The 21,099-nt window shown below is 31.5% G+C and overlaps 4 protein-coding genes and 3 long non-coding RNA genes across 7 annotated transcripts; 4 read left to right on the forward strand and 3 right to left on the reverse strand.

Annotated features, from left to right (window-relative positions):
• The first annotated feature begins 946 nt into the window (after nt 1-946).
• Nucleotides 947-1,468, forward strand: LOC135122264 (uncharacterized). Its single transcript, XR_010279311.1, has 4 exons — nt 947-1,017; nt 1,096-1,184; nt 1,248-1,348; nt 1,425-1,468. It is a non-coding gene; the product is annotated as an uncharacterized LOC135122264 (long non-coding RNA).
• Nucleotides 1,469-2,805: 1,337 nt separating this feature from the next.
• LOC135122266 (required for meiotic nuclear division protein 1 homolog) lies at nt 2,806-7,140 on the forward strand. The gene is made up of 5 exons (XM_064046461.1): nt 2,806-2,880; nt 3,788-3,888; nt 4,178-4,302; nt 5,793-5,873; nt 6,999-7,140. The coding sequence occupies exons 2-5, from the start codon at nt 3,838-3,840 to the stop codon at nt 7,138-7,140; spliced, it is 399 nt and encodes a 132-aa protein (XP_063902531.1). The 5' UTR covers nt 2,806-2,880; nt 3,788-3,837.
• Nucleotides 7,141-8,536: 1,396 nt separating this feature from the next.
• On the forward strand, nt 8,537-9,102 carry LOC135122261 (uncharacterized). Its single transcript, XR_010279309.1, has 3 exons — nt 8,537-8,732; nt 8,821-8,972; nt 9,032-9,102. It is a non-coding gene; the product is annotated as an uncharacterized LOC135122261 (long non-coding RNA).
• A 2,150-nt stretch (nt 9,103-11,252) lies between these two features.
• LOC135122267 (rho GTPase-activating protein 21-like) lies at nt 11,253-14,493 on the forward strand. The gene is made up of 11 exons (XM_064046462.1): nt 11,253-11,313; nt 11,370-11,462; nt 12,776-12,882; nt 12,944-13,099; nt 13,161-13,281; nt 13,350-13,430; nt 13,490-13,659; nt 13,717-13,837; nt 13,894-13,971; nt 14,037-14,156; nt 14,214-14,493. The coding sequence occupies exons 1-11, from the start codon at nt 11,271-11,273 to the stop codon at nt 14,459-14,461; spliced, it is 1,338 nt and encodes a 445-aa protein (XP_063902532.1). The 5' UTR covers nt 11,253-11,270; the 3' UTR covers nt 14,462-14,493.
• Nucleotides 14,494-14,580: 87 nt separating this feature from the next.
• Nucleotides 14,581-17,061, reverse strand: LOC135122265 (splicing factor 1-like). Its single transcript, XM_064046460.1, has 11 exons — nt 16,828-17,061; nt 16,651-16,771; nt 16,508-16,594; nt 16,318-16,449; nt 15,722-16,020; nt 15,587-15,656; nt 15,330-15,520; nt 15,084-15,273; nt 14,936-15,021; nt 14,841-14,886; nt 14,581-14,776 (listed from the first exon to the last, which is right to left on the reverse strand). The coding sequence occupies exons 1-11, from the start codon at nt 16,924-16,926 to the stop codon at nt 14,601-14,603; spliced, it is 1,497 nt and encodes a 498-aa protein (XP_063902530.1). The 5' UTR covers nt 16,927-17,061; the 3' UTR covers nt 14,581-14,600.
• Nucleotides 17,062-18,007: 946 nt separating this feature from the next.
• Nucleotides 18,008-20,268, reverse strand: LOC135122262 (spindle pole body component 97-like). Its single transcript, XM_064046458.1, has 11 exons — nt 20,265-20,268; nt 19,931-20,019; nt 19,612-19,704; nt 19,451-19,553; nt 19,291-19,398; nt 19,151-19,232; nt 18,960-19,050; nt 18,686-18,772; nt 18,495-18,630; nt 18,349-18,434; nt 18,008-18,128 (listed from the first exon to the last, which is right to left on the reverse strand). The coding sequence occupies exons 1-11, from the start codon at nt 20,266-20,268 to the stop codon at nt 18,030-18,032; spliced, it is 978 nt and encodes a 325-aa protein (XP_063902528.1). The 3' UTR covers nt 18,008-18,029.
• Nucleotides 20,269-20,376: 108 nt separating this feature from the next.
• Nucleotides 20,377-20,703, reverse strand: LOC135122263 (uncharacterized). Its single transcript, XR_010279310.1, has 3 exons — nt 20,634-20,703; nt 20,513-20,581; nt 20,377-20,454 (listed from the first exon to the last, which is right to left on the reverse strand). It is a non-coding gene; the product is annotated as an uncharacterized LOC135122263 (long non-coding RNA).
• Between the last annotated feature and the right edge of the window lie 396 nt (nt 20,704-21,099).

Raw genomic sequence — 21,099 nt, forward strand, 5'->3', positions numbered from 1 at the left:
AAAGCTTTAGCTACGCTTTTGAGCCGTCTCAAACTAGAATTTAATGTTCTGGAATTGTTTGGAGAAAAAGCAGAGAATGTACCCTTATTACTAGATTTTGACCGCTCTTGAAATTTTTTTATAGCAGTTTATAGCTCAATTTTTTATTAACACCAGCCCTCAAGTAAAAGTTTCCGATTTTGTGTATGTAGTACGAAAAAGCACTAGAGGGATCGTGTTACCTTATTGACCCCTTTTCTAATATTACAGTTACCCTCTTCCGTTCGTGTTTTCGTTTAAAGATTTATGTGTAAAGAAGAGAAGAGTCTTTTTTTTTTAATATCTAGGAGATTCAGTTAAAGTTAATCAAAGTAAGCGTTACTTCGGTTAAAGTTTCTTTGAAAGGACTTAACTGGGTTACGGGAGAGTTTAGAAAAAGAGAGCAAATTTAATGTCTAAATTTTTAAATCTACCTTATTATAAAAGTTACCTCGTAAACCATTATTACCGAAGTGTTTCTTCTAATTTTACTATTGAAATTCTATACTATCATATAACTGCTCCTTGCTTATTTCTAAAAACAGCTTTCCCCACTACAATATTCAGCAAATTTTACAATCACTGTAAAGACGACAATATAATTTCCACGAACGCTTCTAAAGACTTTAAGGACGCTGGGACAAAGAAAAATAGAATTTCCGATAGGGTACATAGTCAAAGTAAAATATTTGAAGTTGAAGGGGGGAATGGTTCGCGGACGATTTTTGATAAACAAAACGCAGAACTACTTTACAAAAATACTTCAAACCTTTATAAAATAGATTCTTCTCTTTCAAAGGATAAAAAAAAATATTTTTAAAGGTGTTTAGGTTTTTTGCTATATCCTCTTTATTATATTTATTGGTGCTGAACACGACAATCTTAATCTATGTAGGTACCTTTTTACCTTCCACTGATGGTTTAAACAACAGAATTGCCACGAGAGCTAAAAATAAACATAAAAAAAGAGAAAAGGCCAGGCATAACAGTAAATTTCAGGTTTCCATTATCTCTTTCCTTTTTGTATATTTTGTTTTCATCCCTGTTCCGCTTTTTTTATGTCCTATCCATTCTAAGGGCAAAGCTTTGGAGTTCAGGATATGTAAAGCCCTCTGTACTTCCGAAGCATTTAATTTAGAAGCGCTTACGTCTTTACTTCACTCAAAGTTTTATAAATAGCTTGCAATTATTGTACCAAAAATTCCTCTTTTTCTCTTTTTTTTTTATAGAGACTTTAAAATCACCAGTTTTTCGTCTGTTGGTGAGGAAACTGATGTTATTCACGTGTATTCTTTTTCAGAAAGAGGGGAAATCTTCTTCTTCAAAAGTGGTTGGTTTTTTAATATATCTTCTTGTTATGTTTATTGTTATATTTTATACAATGTGTCTGATCTTGTTAATACCAGGTACTATTGTTCTTTGGAATATCTCTAATTCTGAAATGCTTGAGGTTGATTAAATTAGTTAATTATTTTAATTTGTACGTATTTTTAACCTTTTTTATTGTGTTAAAGTTTCTGAGACTATATTTATGTATAAAACTTTTATATTTCTACTTTGCATCTTTTTCATCACCTTTTTTTTTCGTTACCCTTTTAAATTTAAACCAGATTAGAAATGATTTGAGATTAGTTTATTTTACCATATTTTTAGATTTTGTTTTGGTTTACACCTTATTTTTAAATCCAAGAGAGTAACTAACTAGAGGAGTTTTTCTTTTTGTAAGGCCAATTGTCACCATTTTTTTTAGGTTCGTTTAGTTTAGATTTCCTATTACATATATATTTTTCCCTTATTTTTTTATTGGAATCAAAAGTTTAAAAAATTTTTTTTGAGTAAAAATTGTATTTAATTTATGTATACTTTTAGAAAGTTATAAAGCGTAAAGTATATCTTTTAGACCAATAATGTTTATTTATGAAAAGGTACCTAGCGTTTATAAAAAGTTAATTATTGTGCGTCATCGTGAGAGCCTAAGCAGTACTCGCCCTCACGAGTGCTTCACACTACAACTTTAATAGCTGTAGAAAGACATTAGAATACTAAACTAAACGGAAATCGAAACAACGCAATCTTTGTTTAGTAGTAGCGTTTAAACTAAATTATGTTTTACCTTCCTGCTTGGTACTGAGTGGCCTCCGCGTGGATTTTGCCGTGTTTACCAAGCATTGGAAGTACTAAACCGTCAGATAAGAGAACTTCGCTTTTACTAAAACATTTCTTGGTGGCCCGTTTTGGAATCAGGCAGTAAAACTCTTTTGTCGAGTGCACATAAAATCTAAAAACCAACGAAAATAATACAAAATCCTGGAAAGTTTAAAATAATAAAAACTAATCCCCGCCCTGCCATGCTTGGTCTTCGTAGGAGTTGTGGCAATCGTGATGACCCTAGTCAGTCTCTCTGTATTTATACTAGTTCATCTTTATAAACGCCGTATAAATATTGGTTGCAGCAAGATACAAGCGCCAACAGCCGCCACACACTTAAAAATTTTTTAATATATTAAGAAGTTATTGAGATTTGGAGACGCTTTAAATTTAGTCTAAAGGCCAAAAGAATTTTCTCATACTTTGAAAGTATTTTGGCTAAATATTTTATATACCGCTTGCAGGTTAATAAACTTCTTCATAAAATTGAAGTTCGTCCGTACATCTCGAAAATCGTGGCGGAAGAAGAAATTTATTATAAAATAGATGATTCTCGGTTATTTTAAATTTTATATACCTTTCATTATTTTAATTAGTCTGTGCTACAATTCGTTTCTAAAATAATTTTTTTCAGAGAGTCTACATTAGTCAGCGAGAATATTATTATTTTTTCTGGAAAACACGACCGAGAAACACTAACTTTTGAGAAGTATGGTAAAAAAAACTTTCTCTTTTAGATATTAAAAACTTCTCGAAGGAATCATATTCTAAAATAATATTTTCTTTTTAGCAGCAAGCCTTTATTTTTTAGTAGTTTCTTTGTTTCCTCATATATTATGCAATAGTAGTAATAATTATATAATAATACGGTTATAATAAAAATGGGGGCGCATATAAATAACCGCAGCGTGACAGTTTTCTCATTTTTTTAAACCGTCTCTAAACATATGTTCGCATGTCTTTTTTTTATACTAAAACTTATTTACTAATTCAACAATTACTTCATTTATTATATAATTAGTTAATCACTTATTTATTATTTTAATTGTAATAAATATATATGTGTTGCGGTTCTGTTAGTAATATATTAGAAGAGTACAACTCTAGTTTTAATATATTTTTTATATTAGTATTAAATTTTTATAATAGTATTGCCAATGTAGCAGGCAATTACTTGTACTTGAAAAAAAAAGTCGTTGATGACTTCTCTTTCTTTTTTTTATTTAGAGGCCACATAAAGGCAATGTATTCTTATCTTCATCTTTATTCTTTGTTTAACCCCTTTTATTGCATAAATCTATTAAATATTACATAGTCCTGTACAACTGTTTGTCGCTTATGCATTATTAAAAGAAAACTTTTAATATTTCATAGAATAGTTATATTATATCTTATATTACTACTTATATATATATGCATTTCTATTTATTTATAATAATTTGGAATCTGTTCGTGCTTCTACATATTTGATTCTTCTTAGTTGAGTATATATACAAAAATATCTTTTTAAAACTTTTGAATTGTTTTAAAAGATTACCGTACTCTATACGACTAAAATATACTGTTAGTATTGTATTTTACAATTTTTTTACAATATTATTATGATTATTATCTTTTTTAGCTGCTTCTGATGCTCTTGCATTGTCGGCAAAACTGGACATTTGGGAAAATATGCTTGAAGAGCTTGTGGATGAAATTTCCTACATTCCAACTTCCATGAAGGTGTCACTGTTTATTACAATTATTATTAACCAACGCGTGTATGGAGCATTTTACTTGCTTTTCACTTACTAAAGTTAACTTTTTAACTATGATATTATTTTTTATATTTTTTATTCTCAATATTTTTAAATCTTTGATTATTATTTTCATAATCAAGCTGTTTTATTCGTATTTCTACTTTGTTAACGAAAACAGTTGGTTATATATTTTGCGCATATCATTTATTTGCTTTCAAAGCTACCCACGTGGATTTTAGTCATTCACTATAATTGACTAAATTTTTCTTAAGTCAGGCACGTGTTTCAACATATCCCGAAGGTCCTTGGAGAAAAAAACGGGTCAACTGCTTTATTTGCGAAGCAATATAAATCTCGTCTCCCATTTGCTATCGCCGCCTGACTTCTACTGGGACAGGTGACCTTTCAGCCCCGGCATTACTATATATAGTTATTTTTATTCGTTCACGTAAATGAGTTATTTTCTGGTAACATTGTTTATTTATTATTATAAATAAGATATTACATTTTTTAGTGTACCATTTTTTACTAGTATATTTTTTATTTATTTTACTGTTATATTTTTTTCTTTACTAAGTTTTATAAAAGCAAAGCTTTTTTTTGTTTACTTAATATTTTGAATATACTTTTTTTATTTAAAAAACAAATTTTTTTTATTTGCATATTTTATAAAAAAAGTATTAAGCGGTTTAGTTTAAATTCTGTTTCAGAATTTTTTTATACATATTCAAAAAAGCAGAATTATCTTCTATACGTTCTTATCTTCATATTATAAAATAAAGAATGAACAAATAAAATGCTATCAATAATTTTTAAAAACTGTTTATACCGAAAGCCTTTCTTTATTACGCACCTTTTAAGGTATCTTAACTTTTATATAGAAATAATATTATATAATAAAAAGTATTTATCCTTTTAAAGGTTAAAAGTCTTTAAAGTTTTTTTTGAAAGGTATAAAAAACTTTTTTTATACGAAAGGCGGGAAGAAAAGAAAGTTACAATTTTATTATCAACTAAAGCGATGAATCCTATTGGTTTTTCTTCTTATTTAGTAATTTATAATTAACCAATCAAGTTCTCAAAAGTAGTTAAATGCTTTTTGTGACCTTGTGCGTAGTTTGTTATTTTTTTATTTAAAGTTTTCTCTTATAAAAGTTATTTGATTAAAGCTTTTGATAGTCCGGAAATATAAAAAACTTTTTATAATAAAGGTAATTATAAAAATTTTCTATAAGACTGTATTTTTGTACAAAAAGCTACCATTTTTAAAAAATAAAATTAATTTGATTTTTTTTATAATATACAGAAAAGGTTGTTTATAGTTTTTTTATTTTCTTCGGTCCCAGTAACCTTTCTTTAATAAAACTTTATATTATATTTTATTTTCTTTCTTTATTTCATCGGATGATGTAAAGAACTATTTTGACACGAATAACAAGAGAATTTTTGAAATACTTTCTTCTCAATACTAATGTTTTAAACACGCCACTATTTAATTTTTTAATTTTTAAAAGACTTGTAATTTATAATTAATTTATTCATTAAAATGTGTGTTTCCACCTCTTTGAATCCAGTTATTTTTAAGTTTGTTACCTCTAGGCAATCACGTGTATATGAAGCAATTAACTAATTATATTTCCTTCACTTTTTCCATTACATTCAAGTATTTATTTATAATCATCTTTTATCATTCCTATATGAATTTTCCCCTACTTTTTATGATATATTTTTGTTTTAATTTATATATTAGTTACTATCGCTATTTTTTATTATTAGTTTTAGGTTAACTTTTTGTTATTATAACTGAAGTACTCTATAACTTTAATATATATTTAAAATTTTATATAATATATTGTTTTACGAAACTTTTTGTTCAATACCTGATAGACCGCTTCTTGAGAGTATCTACACAGCTGTGTGCAACCGGCAGTTAGATATCGAAAGTAGAACAGAAGTTGCTAACAATCGGTTATTACTATATATATAGTAATATTAATTAATATAAGTATTCTTTTTATTTATACTAAAAATTAACTTTTCTAAATGTTAAAAAATTTTTTGATAATAAATAACAAACATGCTTTTAGCATTTTTATTATATTCTTTTTGTGTATAAAACTATATAGATGGGAAAGATTTACTAAAAAATAATAAAAGTAAATAAGTTTTCTAATTATTTATAATAAAACTTAACTTTTCTAAAAATATTAGAAAAATTCCTAATAATAAACTAAACTTTTGTATTAGTATTCTTATTTTTTTTGTATAAGTCTATATGTATTGAAAAGTTTTGGTTTTGCTAAACGTTGAGTTCATGTTGTATCATAAGAAAACATTTTTATGCAGGAAATTAACTATTTTTACATTTTTTATTTAATAAAAAATAATTATATTATTTTAACTAGAAATATTTTAATAATAAAGTTTTTTTTATAAATCATTATTGTAAAAAGTTCAATTTTATCCAGTTTCTTAAAAAAATCTAATTTAAAATTTGTTTTGCGCTAGTAGAAAAACTTAATAATTTTATATTTTAGTATGGTTGTTATTTTTTAATTAATATAGAGTTTAGAAGTAAATTATTTACTTAACACTATTTTATTGATTATTTTTTACAGCAGCTCTTTTATACTTTTTATTTAATATTTACTTTTTATTATATTAAGCTAATTAGATTTTCAAGTATTATAGTCTTCGTTAGTTTTCAGTTTGCAAAACTTTTTTATCTTTTTTAAATATAAGAAAAAGATTTAATTTCGTTTAAAAATGTTTAAATTTTTTGGTAATAAAATTTCAAAAAGATTATTTAAAATAGAAAGTTGTAAAATAGTTATGTAAATAATATTAATTTTTTACATTATATACTTTTATATGGTATTAATTAATATTATATAATCTATACTTACAAATTTTAATTTAAAATTTTATTTTATAAAAAAATAAAATGAGGGCGTTTACACATTTATTTTTGACATAAAAGTTTTTTATTATTTAAATCTCTAAGTGGATATGGTAGTTATTTTTTTAAAAAAAATGGATTTTAAAATGTTTTAATCACTAGTATTATTGGTTAAAATTTCAACCTCCTTACAGGCTTACTCACACTGGCGAGCTGCTGGCTCTTCTGCGCGAAAATAAACATTACCAAGTCGCGGAGAGTTTGGAATTGGCCATCCTCGTCCTCATTTTTGTGGAAATAATTCTTGAAGTCTACAGACATTATCAAAATTTATAATTAGAAATCTCTTAATAAAACTGGATCTTGGTTGACCAGATTTTCTTAACATTTCATTACCAAAGCTAACATTAAAGTTGCTAAACATTTTCAAGTTAAACAGTTCAGCCTTTTTTTTTAATATACAGGAAACTCTCTTGTATTTTGGTTTAATAATTTAAGACTTTAACAGATTATAAAGTTGCAATCACGATCTTATCCTCTCCTACTTTATATTATTTAAAGGGGAGCGGTAAACTTTTGTAGGTAAGCTACTCTCAAGTCAATTGGTAAAAGTACTGCCTTAAAAAACGATTTTGGAAGGGAGGTCCCATCTTTAAAATGGTGTTAATTCCACCCCCCACTCGAAGACGTTTAAGCCCGTTTTTTTTTAGGTAAATCTTTTATAATCTTATCTTAAAAAAATCACCCCAAAAGTTTGCCATCTTGAGCTTTCAACATTTTAGCTTCAGTTTATACTTGTCAAAAATTAACTTAAATGTAAAAGTTATAAAAGTCTTGAGACAAGAAAGGCAAGTTCAGTCCTACTTAAGACTATTAATTAAAGAAATAATACATTAGTTCAGCGCGTGTGTTAAATAACTATTACAAGATAGTTCCTTTTAATTGCACAGAAAAACTCTCTATATCCTATAATAAAGATTTACATTTTAAACAAGCAGAAAAACCAGAAAGATAAAGTCTAGATCTGAAAATAAAGAAGGGAAGAGGCACTTTTTAATAAGGTTTCGCGGTTTTTCTATTGTAAACTTGCTTCTTTCGTTAATTCTATTATATTGAAGTGAAAAATGATTAAATCTTTACTATAAATGTACGCCCTTTAGAGCGCGGAAGGTACAAGTTTTAACCTTTCAACGGGCAAAACTCTAAGGCTTAAAATAACAGTTGCATATTTATGCGAAATCACTTCCTATGTTGAAACTATACTTTAAAGTCCCGTATTTGTTTTGAAAAGTTAATTCGATATATCCCAATAAATGTTCCAAAATAGAGGAATAAACAAAATGTTTATTTACCTATCTAACCAAAAATAAACCTTTTACATTTAGAATGCACTTTTTTTGTCCTATAAAAAGATTGTGCAGCACATGCTTAACTCAATGTTCACTGGTAACTAAATTTACCAATTTTTTGTTTTGTCGGTTGCTGCCTAATCCAGTAGAACGTGATTCTAAAGAACGTGATACTCAAACTTGCCAGTTTGCTTGAGAGAGCGAGCCTATAGTATGGGGTTAATTCCTTAGATCTACTCCTAGGTGACAATTGGTAAACATGGTAACCAGTAACCTATAAGGAATTAGTGATGGGGGTAAGCCCCCTACAGTTGGCGGTTCCTCTAATTTTTTGGGTATCCTTTACTTCTATACATAATTTTTATGCAATTTGGTGCCTTAAAGTTAAATTAAGGTATATTGGTAAAAATTTAATGAACAGACGGGACATTGCTTCAAACATTCAAGGCGTGCCAATGTTATTAACTGGAAGGTCCATTAAAGTTTTTTCTTTGTTTAAACAAAGAATTTGCAAAAATACCATTAAGCATGCTGCAGACTATATTGGAAAAGAAGCAGAGTTAGTAAAGCAGTCTGCAGGTTGTTCTATAATATACTATAGTCTAAGCATATTTATATCGGCCTTTATTTTATATGTAAAACTATATATATATATAAATATTATCAGAATTAGCAAAAACTTGGAAAAATATATGTTATTACATCGCTTTCCCACTTGTTGGAGCTTCAGCCGTTTGGTGTTTTTATAAAGAATACGGTCATCACGATGAAGAGAACGAAGAGCCTATTCAGTATGATTATATGAGAATTCGCAGGAAGGCAAACTATTGTTTAACTTTATGCTAAATATTAATTTAATTCTTTCTTTTTACATAAAGCCATTTCCTTTTAAAGATGGAGACAAAACACTTTTTTGGAATCCTAAAGTCAACCATTAGTCTTTATAATAAACTTATATAAGGAGCCTTTATGTTTCAACCTTAGAGTTTTAATAAACTTAAGGAAGCTCCCTCCCGTCTTAGCTTCGGTGGGAAAAGAATTAATATTCGCCTTTTTTCGGCCGTAGTAAGGGTTGCCAGGATACAAAACTTATTGACCGGAGATGTTAGCTAAAGAAATGAGACTTGGATGAAAAATATTATATTATTAGACTTATAAAGTTTTTATAGGAAGTTTACGTTATTAATCCAGGAATTATATTTAAATCTTAAAACTATTATGTTAGACTTTGTTCTTAAGACCTTTACTTATAAAAAATTGTGGTAGACAGAGAAAAGTTCATAGTACAAAGAGCGGTTATGTTAACGGTTTGTTTTAGTAGTTTCAAAAGAAGGGTGGAAGGGGGAACTTCAAGCACGTTGCATACCATAAGAAGTTTGCATGACGAAAAGTTTTTTAGTGTAATTAAAAGTCAGGTCCATGGATGTTTCAACGATAACATAATCTTTGAGTTTTTCCACTGTTATCTAACGCAACTGAATCTAGCAGTACTTTAAATTTACTTTTCAGTTAAAACTCTTACTATTATTTATGAGCTTCAAGAATACATGACAATACTAATGGTGCTTCGGAAACTAAATAAAACTAACCGGAGCTGTTATATAGTAGCGGATAATAACAGAATAATAACTAAAATAGGGCATGACCAATTATGAAGCCTTTGACTTTATAAAAAGAATAATATTCTAACTCTTGAGTTTATCATAACAATCCTCACTTATTTCATATTGTGATAAGATGCAAGCGGAGATATATCATGAACCTTTAGCTCCGCGAATTTAAGTTACATCTAAACTTAACAAAGGTTGAAAGGACAAAAAAATATTACGTTGGTATTAGGAAAAATAAGTCTGATTTTTTTCATTTTTTTAGAGATGATAGAAGTCAAAATATTTCTGTAAAAATGAAAGCATTTAATTATTATAAAGTTCAAAGAAAACTATATTAACTGTCAAGAAGGACAAGGGGTAAATTGACAGTCTCTTACTGCTTTACTTGCGGATTTTACCAATTTCTGGAAAGTGGCTAAAATATTCATGGTTTAAAAGTTTCTCTTTTTCCTCTTGAGATAAGTACCTATCTCACAACAGCCTCTTTCCTCGCTTGGTAGCATATTAAAAACCGTATGGATTTAGAAACTAGCTTAGCTAACGCCTGAGCATAGTTTGATCACTTATCTTAAAAGTTTACCTGCACAAAAAACACAGATCACTATGCTTAAAAGGGTTTAATATGAGACTACCCGAAAGAAGCTCTTACTAAAGTAAAAAAAAGAATATAATTTCAAAAAGTAAGAAAAAGATTACGAGGTTTCCAATAATAAAAACTCCAAAATATAAGTATGGGTTTTTATATAAGACTGACAATTAAGTTGTTAACTATAAGGTAAAAACCTTAAGAAACCGAAAAATAGAGAACCGAAACATAAGAATTTCTACGGGATACTCGAAAGGTTCTATACAAACTTGACAAATCAAGTTATTAATAGCCTTACAAAAAAAAACACAAAAAAAACCTTTTAACTATGAGTTAGACTTTTTATCCTAGTTTCTCACTATGAGGAAAGTAATTTTTTAGCCCTAGATAAACAGCAGATTACCATTTACTACGAAAAGTTAATTAGGGGTGACACAGATCAGCTAGTATGAAAGCAGCATCGGTGATTGGCTTACATATTCTTTTGCAGATATTGCAGAACGGTAAAAAAGGCTTTATTTCGAGCTAGACATTGTTTAATAAAACTTTTGGGATGTTGTAAAGGCTGTTAATATCCCTATAAATTATGAACAACTTAAAACTTTCTGTAAATGTGTACGGTAGATTTTTCCCAAAAGAAGAAGATAAAGAGGGTGAAGAAATAAAAGACATACCCCATACAAAATCAGTGGATCTTTCTGGTGAAAGTGATCTTTTCGAGTCATACCTAAAACCACAATTGCTGAATGCTCATAAACCCTCAGAAGGCTGAAAATTATATTATACCTACAACTGATAGAAATTAGTGATACTTAATTTTGCTTTAATTAAATAGGAGCCGGAAGCCAGCAGGTGACTGTACAAAAAAAATTAGATTTTAAAAGTTCTAACGTCTTTTTTGATGACGGAAGTTTTAAAATAATGACTTCGAGTATTTTTTTAAATGCTCATTATTGTATAACAAGTAAACTATATAAAAATTGTACCATTAAATAAAACCTTAATCTCCTTGTTGTATAGACTTTGAGCTTACCTCCTTAGCTCTAGAAAAATTTGGACTACCTAAAGACGAAGCAAGCAATTATTACCTTAGTTTTGTAACGAGAGATGGAGGTTTTAATATTTATTTGTACCTATAAGCTTTTTATTTTTGTCCGAATAATAACGTACTGGCTTTTGATTACCCCTTTTATTATAACTTCATTTACTTTTAAGATGCTTATAAATAACTACGTAAAATTAATTTAGTAAACCTGCGATAGACCAACTGCCAAGTAGTTGTTAGCAGTACGTTGTGTTGAAGAATCGAAAACCAATTACGTAATTTAACTTAAGTGGGCTTAAGGAGACTCATGCAACCATCACTAGAGGGGGTACAACGTATGCAAAGCTAGCAGCTAAACGTAGCGAGGGAATTGCTTATAATACAAAAAAAAACTTAAAATATCAGTTGAATTTTTGAAACACGAATAATTTGGTCCAACAATCTCAAAAAATTTCAAACCCTTTAGTTTTTAGTACTGCGATATTTGCTTAAAACTCTAATTTAAGAGAATTAATACAGCTATAGTTGTTTTCATAATAACCGGAACAACTAATATACTTAAATTTACGTGATTAAGAAAGATACGTATTAACTGGCACGAAAGCACTCAATAAACACAGAGTAAATATTTATTAAAATATATAAACGTCATTATGTAAAGCTTAATAATCGGTTTAATTACATTAATAAGAAACTTTTAATTTTCAGAATTTTCCCATAATAGAAGGGCTGAGGAAGTGTTTGTTCGTGACTCAGTTCTATAAGACATATCCTTACATAGCTAAGTAAAAGAAGCGAATAAACCATGTATGACCAGCAAGAAAACCAAGTTCACTTCGGCACAAAATAGAAACTCAGAAGAAGAGGTAAAAGATGGAACTCTAAAGTAACAAAAAAGCATACAAATCCAAATAGAAAAAGTAAAATATGAACTATACATAAAAAAGTTTATGTATGAATATGAACGAAAACGACTATATAATATAAAGGGCTGTGTCTGTAGAAAATATTTGCAGAAGTTTTATTAAAATTGTGTCTGTTAGAAACGTTCAGCTGGTTGCATTATTGAGTTCAGCTGTATACATAATTCATTATCTTTTCTATACCAACTCTCGAGCTAGTTGCATAACTCATACCAACTGTTGACCTATTTATCTCTTAAGAGAAGGTTATAAAACCTTTCGATTGGTTTAAGAATGCTACTTTTATGAAAGTTGTGCATTTTTTCCTATCGACTATTGTAAAAAAGCTTATCGCATAACCGGTGGAAAAACCTTAACCTTATATTTTTTAACTTGTTTTCCTTCCTTTTATATAAACAAAATTTTTTACTCTATTTTAATAAACATGAAAACCCATTTATTCGTACTGCTTATTTCAGAGGAGAAGCGTTTTTTGAACGACGAGGACAACATTTTTGCTGACTGCTCGTATTCTGATCTGGAAGGCGATCACGTCCGCATTTATCTAACCTGCACTGCTTTAAGGGTGACTTCTAAGTATAACCTGCAATCTTAGTGATCTTTTTTTACATGTCTTATATTTTAAGGACTGCGTCCGTACAATTACAATAGGCGTGGGTAGCAAAGCAGTGGATCTAGAAACCAAGGCCGTTCACTTTACTAACAAAGTTCTTCGGCAAATTGCACTACAAAAGCCCAATATTAGCACCAGTGGCCACTTCCTAGCTGAACGGAGTGGTTCAGTTAGTTTGATCGTCACTAATCAATTTTTAAAATTGAATAACCGTAACCTTCTGCGTATAGGAGCAGGCATCGTCCTTAGTGTTAAGCGATTGGGATATCCCTTATGCATATCCGAACCCTCAATTTGTTCTTATAAAAAGTAAACAAACTGGAAGTGTAAAAAAGATGGCCAAGGCTATGGGTTCCTACGTTGTTCTTGCTAACAATTATTGTACTTTTAAACTTTTCATTAAACCACTAATTGCTTAGTCGCCAATTATACGCGCGATCGACCCTCCTCTTGCGAACCCGATTGCGAGATGGTGAAAAAGAGACTTGACTGGACTATCTGTAGTTATTATTAATAGCAATGGATCTCAAAAGAGTTATACTGTAATTTTTGCCGCTAGTACCCAGTCAGTCCTTTAAAAAAACGGGAAAATTTCTTCATCACAGCATAAGAGGGCTCAAAAATAGTGGCCGCCGTAAAAGTAACGCAGACATAACTGCAGAAACTTTAAAACATTCCAATAGCGAAGAGATAAGAAAGATAATGCAGTCCGGAGACTTGAAGCTCATGGTACACGCTCCGTCTTAAACAAACCACTTCATGCCGTACTTTCTTATGCAAATTCAGGAAAAAGAAATGTGGGAGACAACGCCTGGTCTGTTTACAAGATCGCTAGAAGAAAACACCGAGGGGGGCTCCCGCGTGCCTCTGTGCATACAAAGGTGCTGGGAAGCTATTGAGAAGCGGGGTGACCCTATTTTGCATCTGGCCACCGTCATAATTATATACATTATGATATTTCAGGGCTCACGTGTAAAGGTATCTATCGCCTCTCTGGGAGCATCACGCAGTCCCGAGAACTAAAGCTTGATTTTCATTTGGGTTTTTTCCTTTTTTTAAATACACTTTGTATGAAAATTGACCCAAGTATATTTCCCCCACGACAGGGCGCCCTGTGAGACTTGAGGAGAAGAGCCTCAATTCGTGTGCGTCGGTGGTCAAATATTTCTTTACAAGCATCCCCAAACCCTTATTTGGAGGGTTCGAGGACCATAAGAATATTGAAAGTCCTGCGCTTCGTCACTCAATCATGCTTAATGCTAACGACTACTGTATACATGTAGGTCTAAACACTCAGGATGAAAAGATCGAAAAACTAAAGCAACTTTTCCGTTCGCTTCCCCGTGAAAACATTTTCATTCTAAACAAACTGTTTATGCACTTAAAGCAAGTGGCAGCGCACAGCGAGTTGAACTACATGCAGGAAAAAAACATCGCCGTAGTTTTTGCGCCTTGTCTACAAATGCCCTTCGGACTGCTCGAACTCACCCTCATAAACTACGATCCCACATGGCCTCCTAGCCAGGTCTAAAAAACGGGGGCTTCCGTTTGTAACGACTAGTTCATATGCCCCCTTACGCAGCTAGTAAATAAAATCACGCGTGTCCAGATGCTAATAGCTAAACTCATTTATTTTATAATTGTGTATAAAAATTTAAAAGGGGGGCGTATTAAGAGGGAGGGGGAGGCTGTGGTTGTCCCTGGGGCGGGGGCGGAGGAGAGCCGCTACTCGGAGGAGGCGGACAGTCAGCAGCTACCCCGACAGGCGCCATCGGATAGATATAACCTGCCCCGCTCATGGCAGGCCAGGGGGCAGCAGGCGAGGTAGAAGGCCCCAGCGGATATCCTTGAAGATAAAACCACGCGGTGGGTAAACGAATAGCACAATTTAAAATATTTAGGGGTACAACCGTGCGAGTGCAGAGGACCCACAGAGTGCGGAGGCCAGGGGTGATACTGCAGAATAATAATGATCTGCGATCGGGAAACAACGATAGGAGGTTACCGGTTGCATGGCGGGGTGTGCGTATGGTTGCGGCATCATAAAAGGGTGTGACATGGGAAGATACGAAGGAGGGCCTGGCGGATACGCTGCAGCAAAGGAAGTACGGTAATAAAGCGGAGTAGCACACGCAACGTTGCGCTGGCACAACCGTGGGGAGGCGCGGGAGCAGACAAAAGCAAGCCTGCAGGCAGGTCTCCTGATATACTCGAAGGGTTAGTAGCAGACGGCTGACTCTGCGGGTCCTCCGATTGCTTGTCCTCGGGGGCAGGATCGGACAGCAGCTCCTCGGGCACATCTTCGCCTAAGTCCTTCAAAAAGAGCGCAAATTCTCGGTCCATCTGGAAAGGCCTAATCAGCAAAGGCACAAGGCGAGGCCATGCGGGTTAATGCTAACCTTAGCTTTATCGATAGTGGGGTTCTGCTTGTTCTTCTGCAAGCAGTCAGCTTCAATGTGGCCGGCGCCCCCGCATATGCTACACACTATGGCGGCTACAGCGTTCTTGCGCTCGGGACATTGCCAATCGCGGTGTTCTGCAGAGCCGCAGTTGCCGCAGCCACTGAAGATAGAGTCTTCCCTGTAGGTACCTGCTCAAAAAAAGGGCCAATAAGGGTCCTTAAGAATGACAGTCCCCGTGGGCTGCAACAAATAACCATTCATCTTTGCAAGCAGCTCAAGTTGCTGTTTCTTCAATTGGTTCTGTTCTTCAGGACACTCAATGGCCTGAGGAGTAATTGAGAAGTGCGATTTAAAAATAATTTATAATAATGAGCCTCACTAGTGACTACCATTTTTATAATTTTGTTAATCTTCTCGATGGCTCTTTTGAAGCTCAACTCGTCGGGCGCACGAATAAGTGCGTGCAACTCTTCGTCTTCACCGGGAACGGGCTGACCGCCTTGACGGCCTTTGCCAGGCTTCACGCTTCCTTTCCCCCTAATCATAATCTTTGCCCCAGATGCCTTTTCCATCTCCTTCAAAGTATTTCCCCGCGGGCCAATAAGCAGCCCAATGAAATTAATTTCCGGATACTGATCCTGCGGAATGTCGATCCGATCTTCTATCACCGAAGACTCACCCCGAAGTCCTATATATAAAAAAATACTAAGAAAGAGAGCTTGCATAACGAGAGCATATACAAACCATGTGAATGAATAATATATATAGCAGAGGTTTGATTAGGTTACCTTTAATATAAAATAGGACACCTCCCCCGTGAAACAAAAACTAAACTAAGAAAATATACATGAAATGTTCGGATAAAGGCTCGAGAAATGCCCCCGTTTATTGGTTAGTAAAAAAAGTTATTATAATTAAAATGTTATAAAAAAATTATAAATTATAAATTTCCCAATAAAGTTGGAAGACACAACTAAGGACGTACCAGGAGGCGGTTGAAAGGTGGGATCAAGCTGCATCACCCTTTGAACAAGAATCTGTCGTTCCTCTTCTAACTTTTTTCTCGTACGAAATTCTCTTGTATTTATCCTAATGCCCCGATTATCATATATAGGCTCTATAATGAAAGACTTTAGTTTAGTTATTTTATTAAATAAAAGAATGATAATATGAACCTGGAGAAGGAGAGCGGTTAGATGGATCGATAAGAATCCCCAACCCACTAGTCAAAAGCTTATTTATTTCAATTATTCGAAAACGGGCTTAAATAATAGAGCAAATAATACTGTAAAATATTAAAAAATTTATAGTTCACAACCTATAAGAGCTTCCTGTTTGTCTTTTGGTAAATTAGCTGCGACAAGCGGTACAGGAGCCGAAGCCTTTTCTGCTTCACCACCCCATCGACTTTTTTTCTTTTTTTTCTTCTCTTCTTTCGACTTATAACGTATATATTAAGTTTGTTACATAAGACACTATTTTTTGCAATATCAACCACATCTGAATCCGCTACAAGAGATTCATGACTTCTTTTTACGTTTTTAAAGCCTTCATCGGCAGCTGAAACAGAAGCCGCCGACACGTCAACAGTCATTACTTAAAGCTTCCTTTATTGTTTGGCATACAAACTGCAAAGTTTCCGTGAGATGGGCGAGAATCCGTTGCTTTTGCTTCAAATCACTAAAATGAAACGATTTGTCAGCCAATAAAGAACCAAAATATCACACAATTTGAGTGTTGGGGGCCCTCAAACTATTAAAATTCAAATTTGAAGTTTTTATTTGCTGGAAAACCGCCACGCTCTACAGTAAAAAAAATTGGCAGCAATTTTCTGTGCGGTTTCCTTTTTCAAGTAGCCTACTTCTTCCAGTTTTATAGGGGTGTTTACCTTTTAATCTGCATTTATCTTGACTTTAAGGGCTGAGGCGCAAGTAGTCTTCACTGTTACTTTTCCCAAGGGCCTTCAATTATTTTCCGAAGGACAGACTGTACGGTAACGGAGACATATCGGGCCCGGACCAAAAACTCCTTTACCAACTAGACCTCCTCGGCAAAGTGGTAGTTGTACTCTAATATATAGATATTTTGTTAAGAGACTTCGAGAAACTTATGCATCCGTTACAGAGGAATAGTGGTAGCGCTCTGCAACGGATTTAATTTTAGCCTATCTTAGCCGGTTGCTTGTCAGCTTGCTTTAGTTATGTTTTTCATTTCTTTAAAAATTGCAAAGTTGCTTATTCGGGAGATTTTTTAGTTATCCATTATTATCAAGTTGGAAAACCTCACCTATTTTCTTAGATTTTAAGAAATATTTTAGGAAATTTAAGGTAGTATATTAGTAAATAAAATTTTTTTTGAACTGGATATACTATTTCTCGAATGCATTTTATGTTTTTTATCAATGTTTTTCCTTGTAGTATATTAGTGAAAACTACTAAAAGTAAACATAGCCATAATATGAAGATCTGTGGATTCTTCTACTTTAGGAGGGGGGACAATAGCAGCTTAGAAGAAGCAATAGAGACTGTAGCTATGCTAACGAGCCCTACTACGCCCATGTATATGCAGTGTAACGAAATAATACTTTATGATACTATTGTATATAATCTTTTTAGAGTAAATTACAGTACTACACAACCGTTATAAAAAATATTTTATTTTAGATATTTCTCGCATCCTTCGTTTTGTTAGGTTGAGTTAATTTATTCTTTCCAGTAGAAGCGAAACGCCGGTTTCAGTGGAGTTTTTAAGGCCGTTAAGAATCCTCAAAAGAAGTCTATACTGCTTATTAAAGCCCTAAAAAAAAAAGTTAATATGTTTACTATTGTATATAGAAAAGCTACTATTTACAGAGCAATTTTAAGATATAAAGTAGATTATTTGCACAGCATCAATTACTTAAAAAATAAGTTTGCTTTATATAGTTATGATCAATTTATAAATAAATATAAATTATAAAAAGTTGAGAGTAGGATTTAATTCTTTTGCTGTGGTCTTGACTTAACAAATAAAGCACCTCGCCTGCTTCCTTTCTTTTTTCCACGGATGTACTGCTGCAAAACTTGTGACAACACTCAAACAGTTCCGCCAAAGTATTCGTTACTACAGCAGTATAATAACATGACATTTATTATGATAAATGAGTTATAAATAAATTATTACTATGAATTTTGCAAAGAAAAAGTTGAGTTTTCGTAACGTTCAAAAAGATTTCGTAGGAATTTTTAATGTCGTCCACACTATCTTTGTTATTTACATTTGAGGTAAACTTTTCAAAATGAAAGCGAAGGACGTCCTCCTACGAAAACGAAAGGCGGATCACTCTTGAGCTGTTTTGCTACTAACACTAATACCGTTAAATAAAGAAACAATTGTTCGGCGAAGTGGGTCATTCTCCATCTCTGAATCCAAAAAGGATCGACTTTACGAGCGTCTTCTCGCTTATTAATGGAATTATTATTATTTTTCTGAAAAAAAAACTTTTTCGAATAATAAAAATTAAAGCGATAGGGACTTTATTATTATTTAAAAAAGCTTTGTTATTATAATTTGCATGGTTGTAGATAAGATTTTTAAATAAACGTCGAATAAAATTAATTAGACAAAACGAAAATAACGTAAAAAAACATTTGCAGAATTTCGTGCGCTCCGCCAGTTTTCTTGGAGCGTGCTTAAGACTTGCTTTAGCGATAACAAAAAGGCAAAAACATCTTTAAAACTGAAATAAAAAATTGATTATAAATTAGAAGTTAAAAAAATAATACAAAAATAATTTAAAAAATATATAGAAGTAAAATTTCAAGATTAAAAATAATTACAAAACAAGAGAATCCTTTGAAAAAAGGATATAAAAGACGGGAGGAAATTCTGGAGCGGTAATCGAGATAGACCTCCATTTTCCTATAAAATGGCAACATAAGTAATATCTCAAAAGTTTTACTTGTACAAAAAAAATTACCAAAAGCAAATTTGTTAACTTCGTCGCTGCAAAAATTCAGTGCGCAAAAGGGCGTCTCATTTGTATGGAAAAAGTTACTGTACTCGATTGCAAGAAGCTGTTCAATTTCTATCAGTTTTAAAAAAGTTATTCAAAATATATTAACTGGCAAAAAAAAAACTTGTAGCTAAAATTGGAAGAGGAAATTTAAAAAGGGCTTCGACTTTTAAAACCAGCAAATCAATAAAAGTAACTTCAGTCAAAAAGAAAATTTGATTTAATATCTTTCGATGTTATAATTAAATTCCCCACAAAAATTTACTAATAGAAGACGAGTAAGACTTTTAGCTTGGAATCTAACTGGAGGCGGTGGACAAGCACATCTATGATTTCGGAGGAGTATTTTTTATACTCTTTTGTTATGATTTCTTCGGCCTAATTAAAAAAAACGTTTGATATAAGTCATACTCTAAGAAAAATGTAAGGTAAGGAAAAAAAAAATAGAATATATAACCAAAAACCCCAATGTAAAAAAATAAAATAAAATTTAAAAGTATAAATATTAACTAATTTATAGATGTGGTCACCTTAATAAAAATAAATTTAATCTTTAAATTTAACTAGAAATAAAGATTGTAAAAAAACGAAAACAAAAAACTACCAAACCGCATGAAACAAAGTTGCTGCAGTTTTGTAAGATGTCCAACGTTTTTACAAACTCGAAGTTGGAGACACCCCAATCCTCTAAAGCTAATAAATAAATTTATATAATAAATAATTTAAATAGGAAATTATTACATAGAAATACAAGAAATTAAATTAGAAATCTTAATGGAATTGCCAATAAAGATTAATTTTTCAGCAAGTTTAACGGGTATATAAGAAGGAAGTAAATTTGGAAAAAGAACATATTCGTCCCTAAGCAAGTTATAAAAAAATAACTCTATGATATAAATACTTTAAAATAATACCATTGGAAAGAATTTATATTAAACTCATCTTCCTTATTTATTTCCTTTTCATCCAAAAGTTAGATTAAGAAAGTTTTATATAGTTTATAACACCTTTAAACTTTTATTTTTCTGTATAAAAAAATTAAAAAATTGTGGATCTTTAGAATCTATCCCACAGATGATCCACGTAATAAATAGTTTGTATAACACTTCGTGACAGGCTTGCTGAATCCTTTTTATAGTAATTTCACTTTTTCAAAAAAAAAAAAAACAAGTGAATATACTTTTACCGTTTAAACGAATTTTGTAAATAAGGAACTCCCAAGAAGACGGTGGGTTCCAAAGCTTGCAGAATACAACTTAATTTTTAACAAGTCAAAGCTTGATATTAAATCGAATTAAAAAAAATACTTTTTCTGCTTAGACAAGCTCATTACTTCTTGAGCAGTTTTATAAAATTTCGGTAAAATAAGATAAAACTGTTTTATAAATAAAATTTAAAAAAGGTTAGAAATCTCACAATTGATATAATATTGTTTGAGTTTAAGTAAAATTAAAAAAAGATAACCTCAGAAAGATGGGCTTCTACAGCTAAAGGTGATAGTGAAAAATTGGGATTACATAAACGAGACTCCAACTCGAGTATTCTACCTCTGTAGTCTTCTAACTCTTGATCCAAGCCTTTAAAAAAGGCTTTCGTTAAGTGATCTTCTTGTAAATTGGCTAACAGAGAACAGTCGTTTAGAAAAAATAAGATATAACAAATAAAAAAAGAGTTACATTCTTCAATGAGAATAGTAATTTTATAGTAGACCCAACCCAACTAGTATATTTTTATAAATATCACTATCAAGCAAGATCTCCAAATGTCAACATT

This window comes from Zophobas morio, unplaced genomic scaffold (genome assembly GCF_036711695.1).
Source record: "Zophobas morio isolate AGI-343-1 ecotype UQ-CSIRO unplaced genomic scaffold, CSIRO_AGI_Zmor_V1 ptg001048l, whole genome shotgun sequence".
Classification (NCBI taxonomy): domain Eukaryota; kingdom Metazoa; phylum Arthropoda; class Insecta; order Coleoptera; family Tenebrionidae; genus Zophobas; species Zophobas morio.

Coding starts and splice junctions, on each gene's coding strand:
- LOC135122266 (XM_064046461.1), top strand. CDS start 3,838: ATGCTTGAAGAGCTTGTGGATGAAATTTCCTACATTCCAACTTCCATG. Junction 3,889..4,177: donor ACATTCCAACTTCCATGAAG/GTGTCACTGTTT, acceptor ATTTTTCTTAAG/TCAGGCACGTGTTTCAACAT. Junction 5,874..6,998: donor ACAGAAGTTGCTAACAATCG/GTTATTACTATA, acceptor ACCTCCTTACAG/GCTTACTCACACTGGCGAGC.
- LOC135122267 (XM_064046462.1), top strand. CDS start 11,271: ATGACTTCGAGTATTTTTTTAAATGCTCATTATTGTATAACAA. Junction 11,314..11,369: donor TGCTCATTATTGTATAACAA/GTAAACTATATA, acceptor CTTGTTGTATAG/ACTTTGAGCTTACCTCCTTA. Junction 13,282..13,349: donor AAAGATGGCCAAGGCTATGG/GTTCCTACGTTG, acceptor CTAATTGCTTAG/TCGCCAATTATACGCGCGAT.
- LOC135122265 (XM_064046460.1), bottom strand. CDS start 16,926: ATGACTGTTGACGTGTCGGCGGCTTCTGTTTCAGCTGCCGATGAAGGC. Junction 16,450..16,507: donor TAACCGCTCTCCTTCTCCAG/GTTCATATTATC, acceptor CTTTCATTATAG/AGCCTATATATGATAATCGG. Junction 15,274..15,329: donor CCACTATCGATAAAGCTAAG/GTTAGCATTAAC, acceptor AGGCCTTTCCAG/ATGGACCGAGAATTTGCGCT.
- LOC135122262 (XM_064046458.1), bottom strand. Junction 19,554..19,611: donor AGTTAGATTCCAAGCTAAAA/GTCTTACTCGTC, acceptor TAACATCGAAAG/ATATTAAATCAAATTTTCTT. Junction 18,129..18,348: donor AAAGAAAGGAAGCAGGCGAG/GTGCTTTATTTG, acceptor TTTTTTTTTTAG/GGCTTTAATAAGCAGTATAG.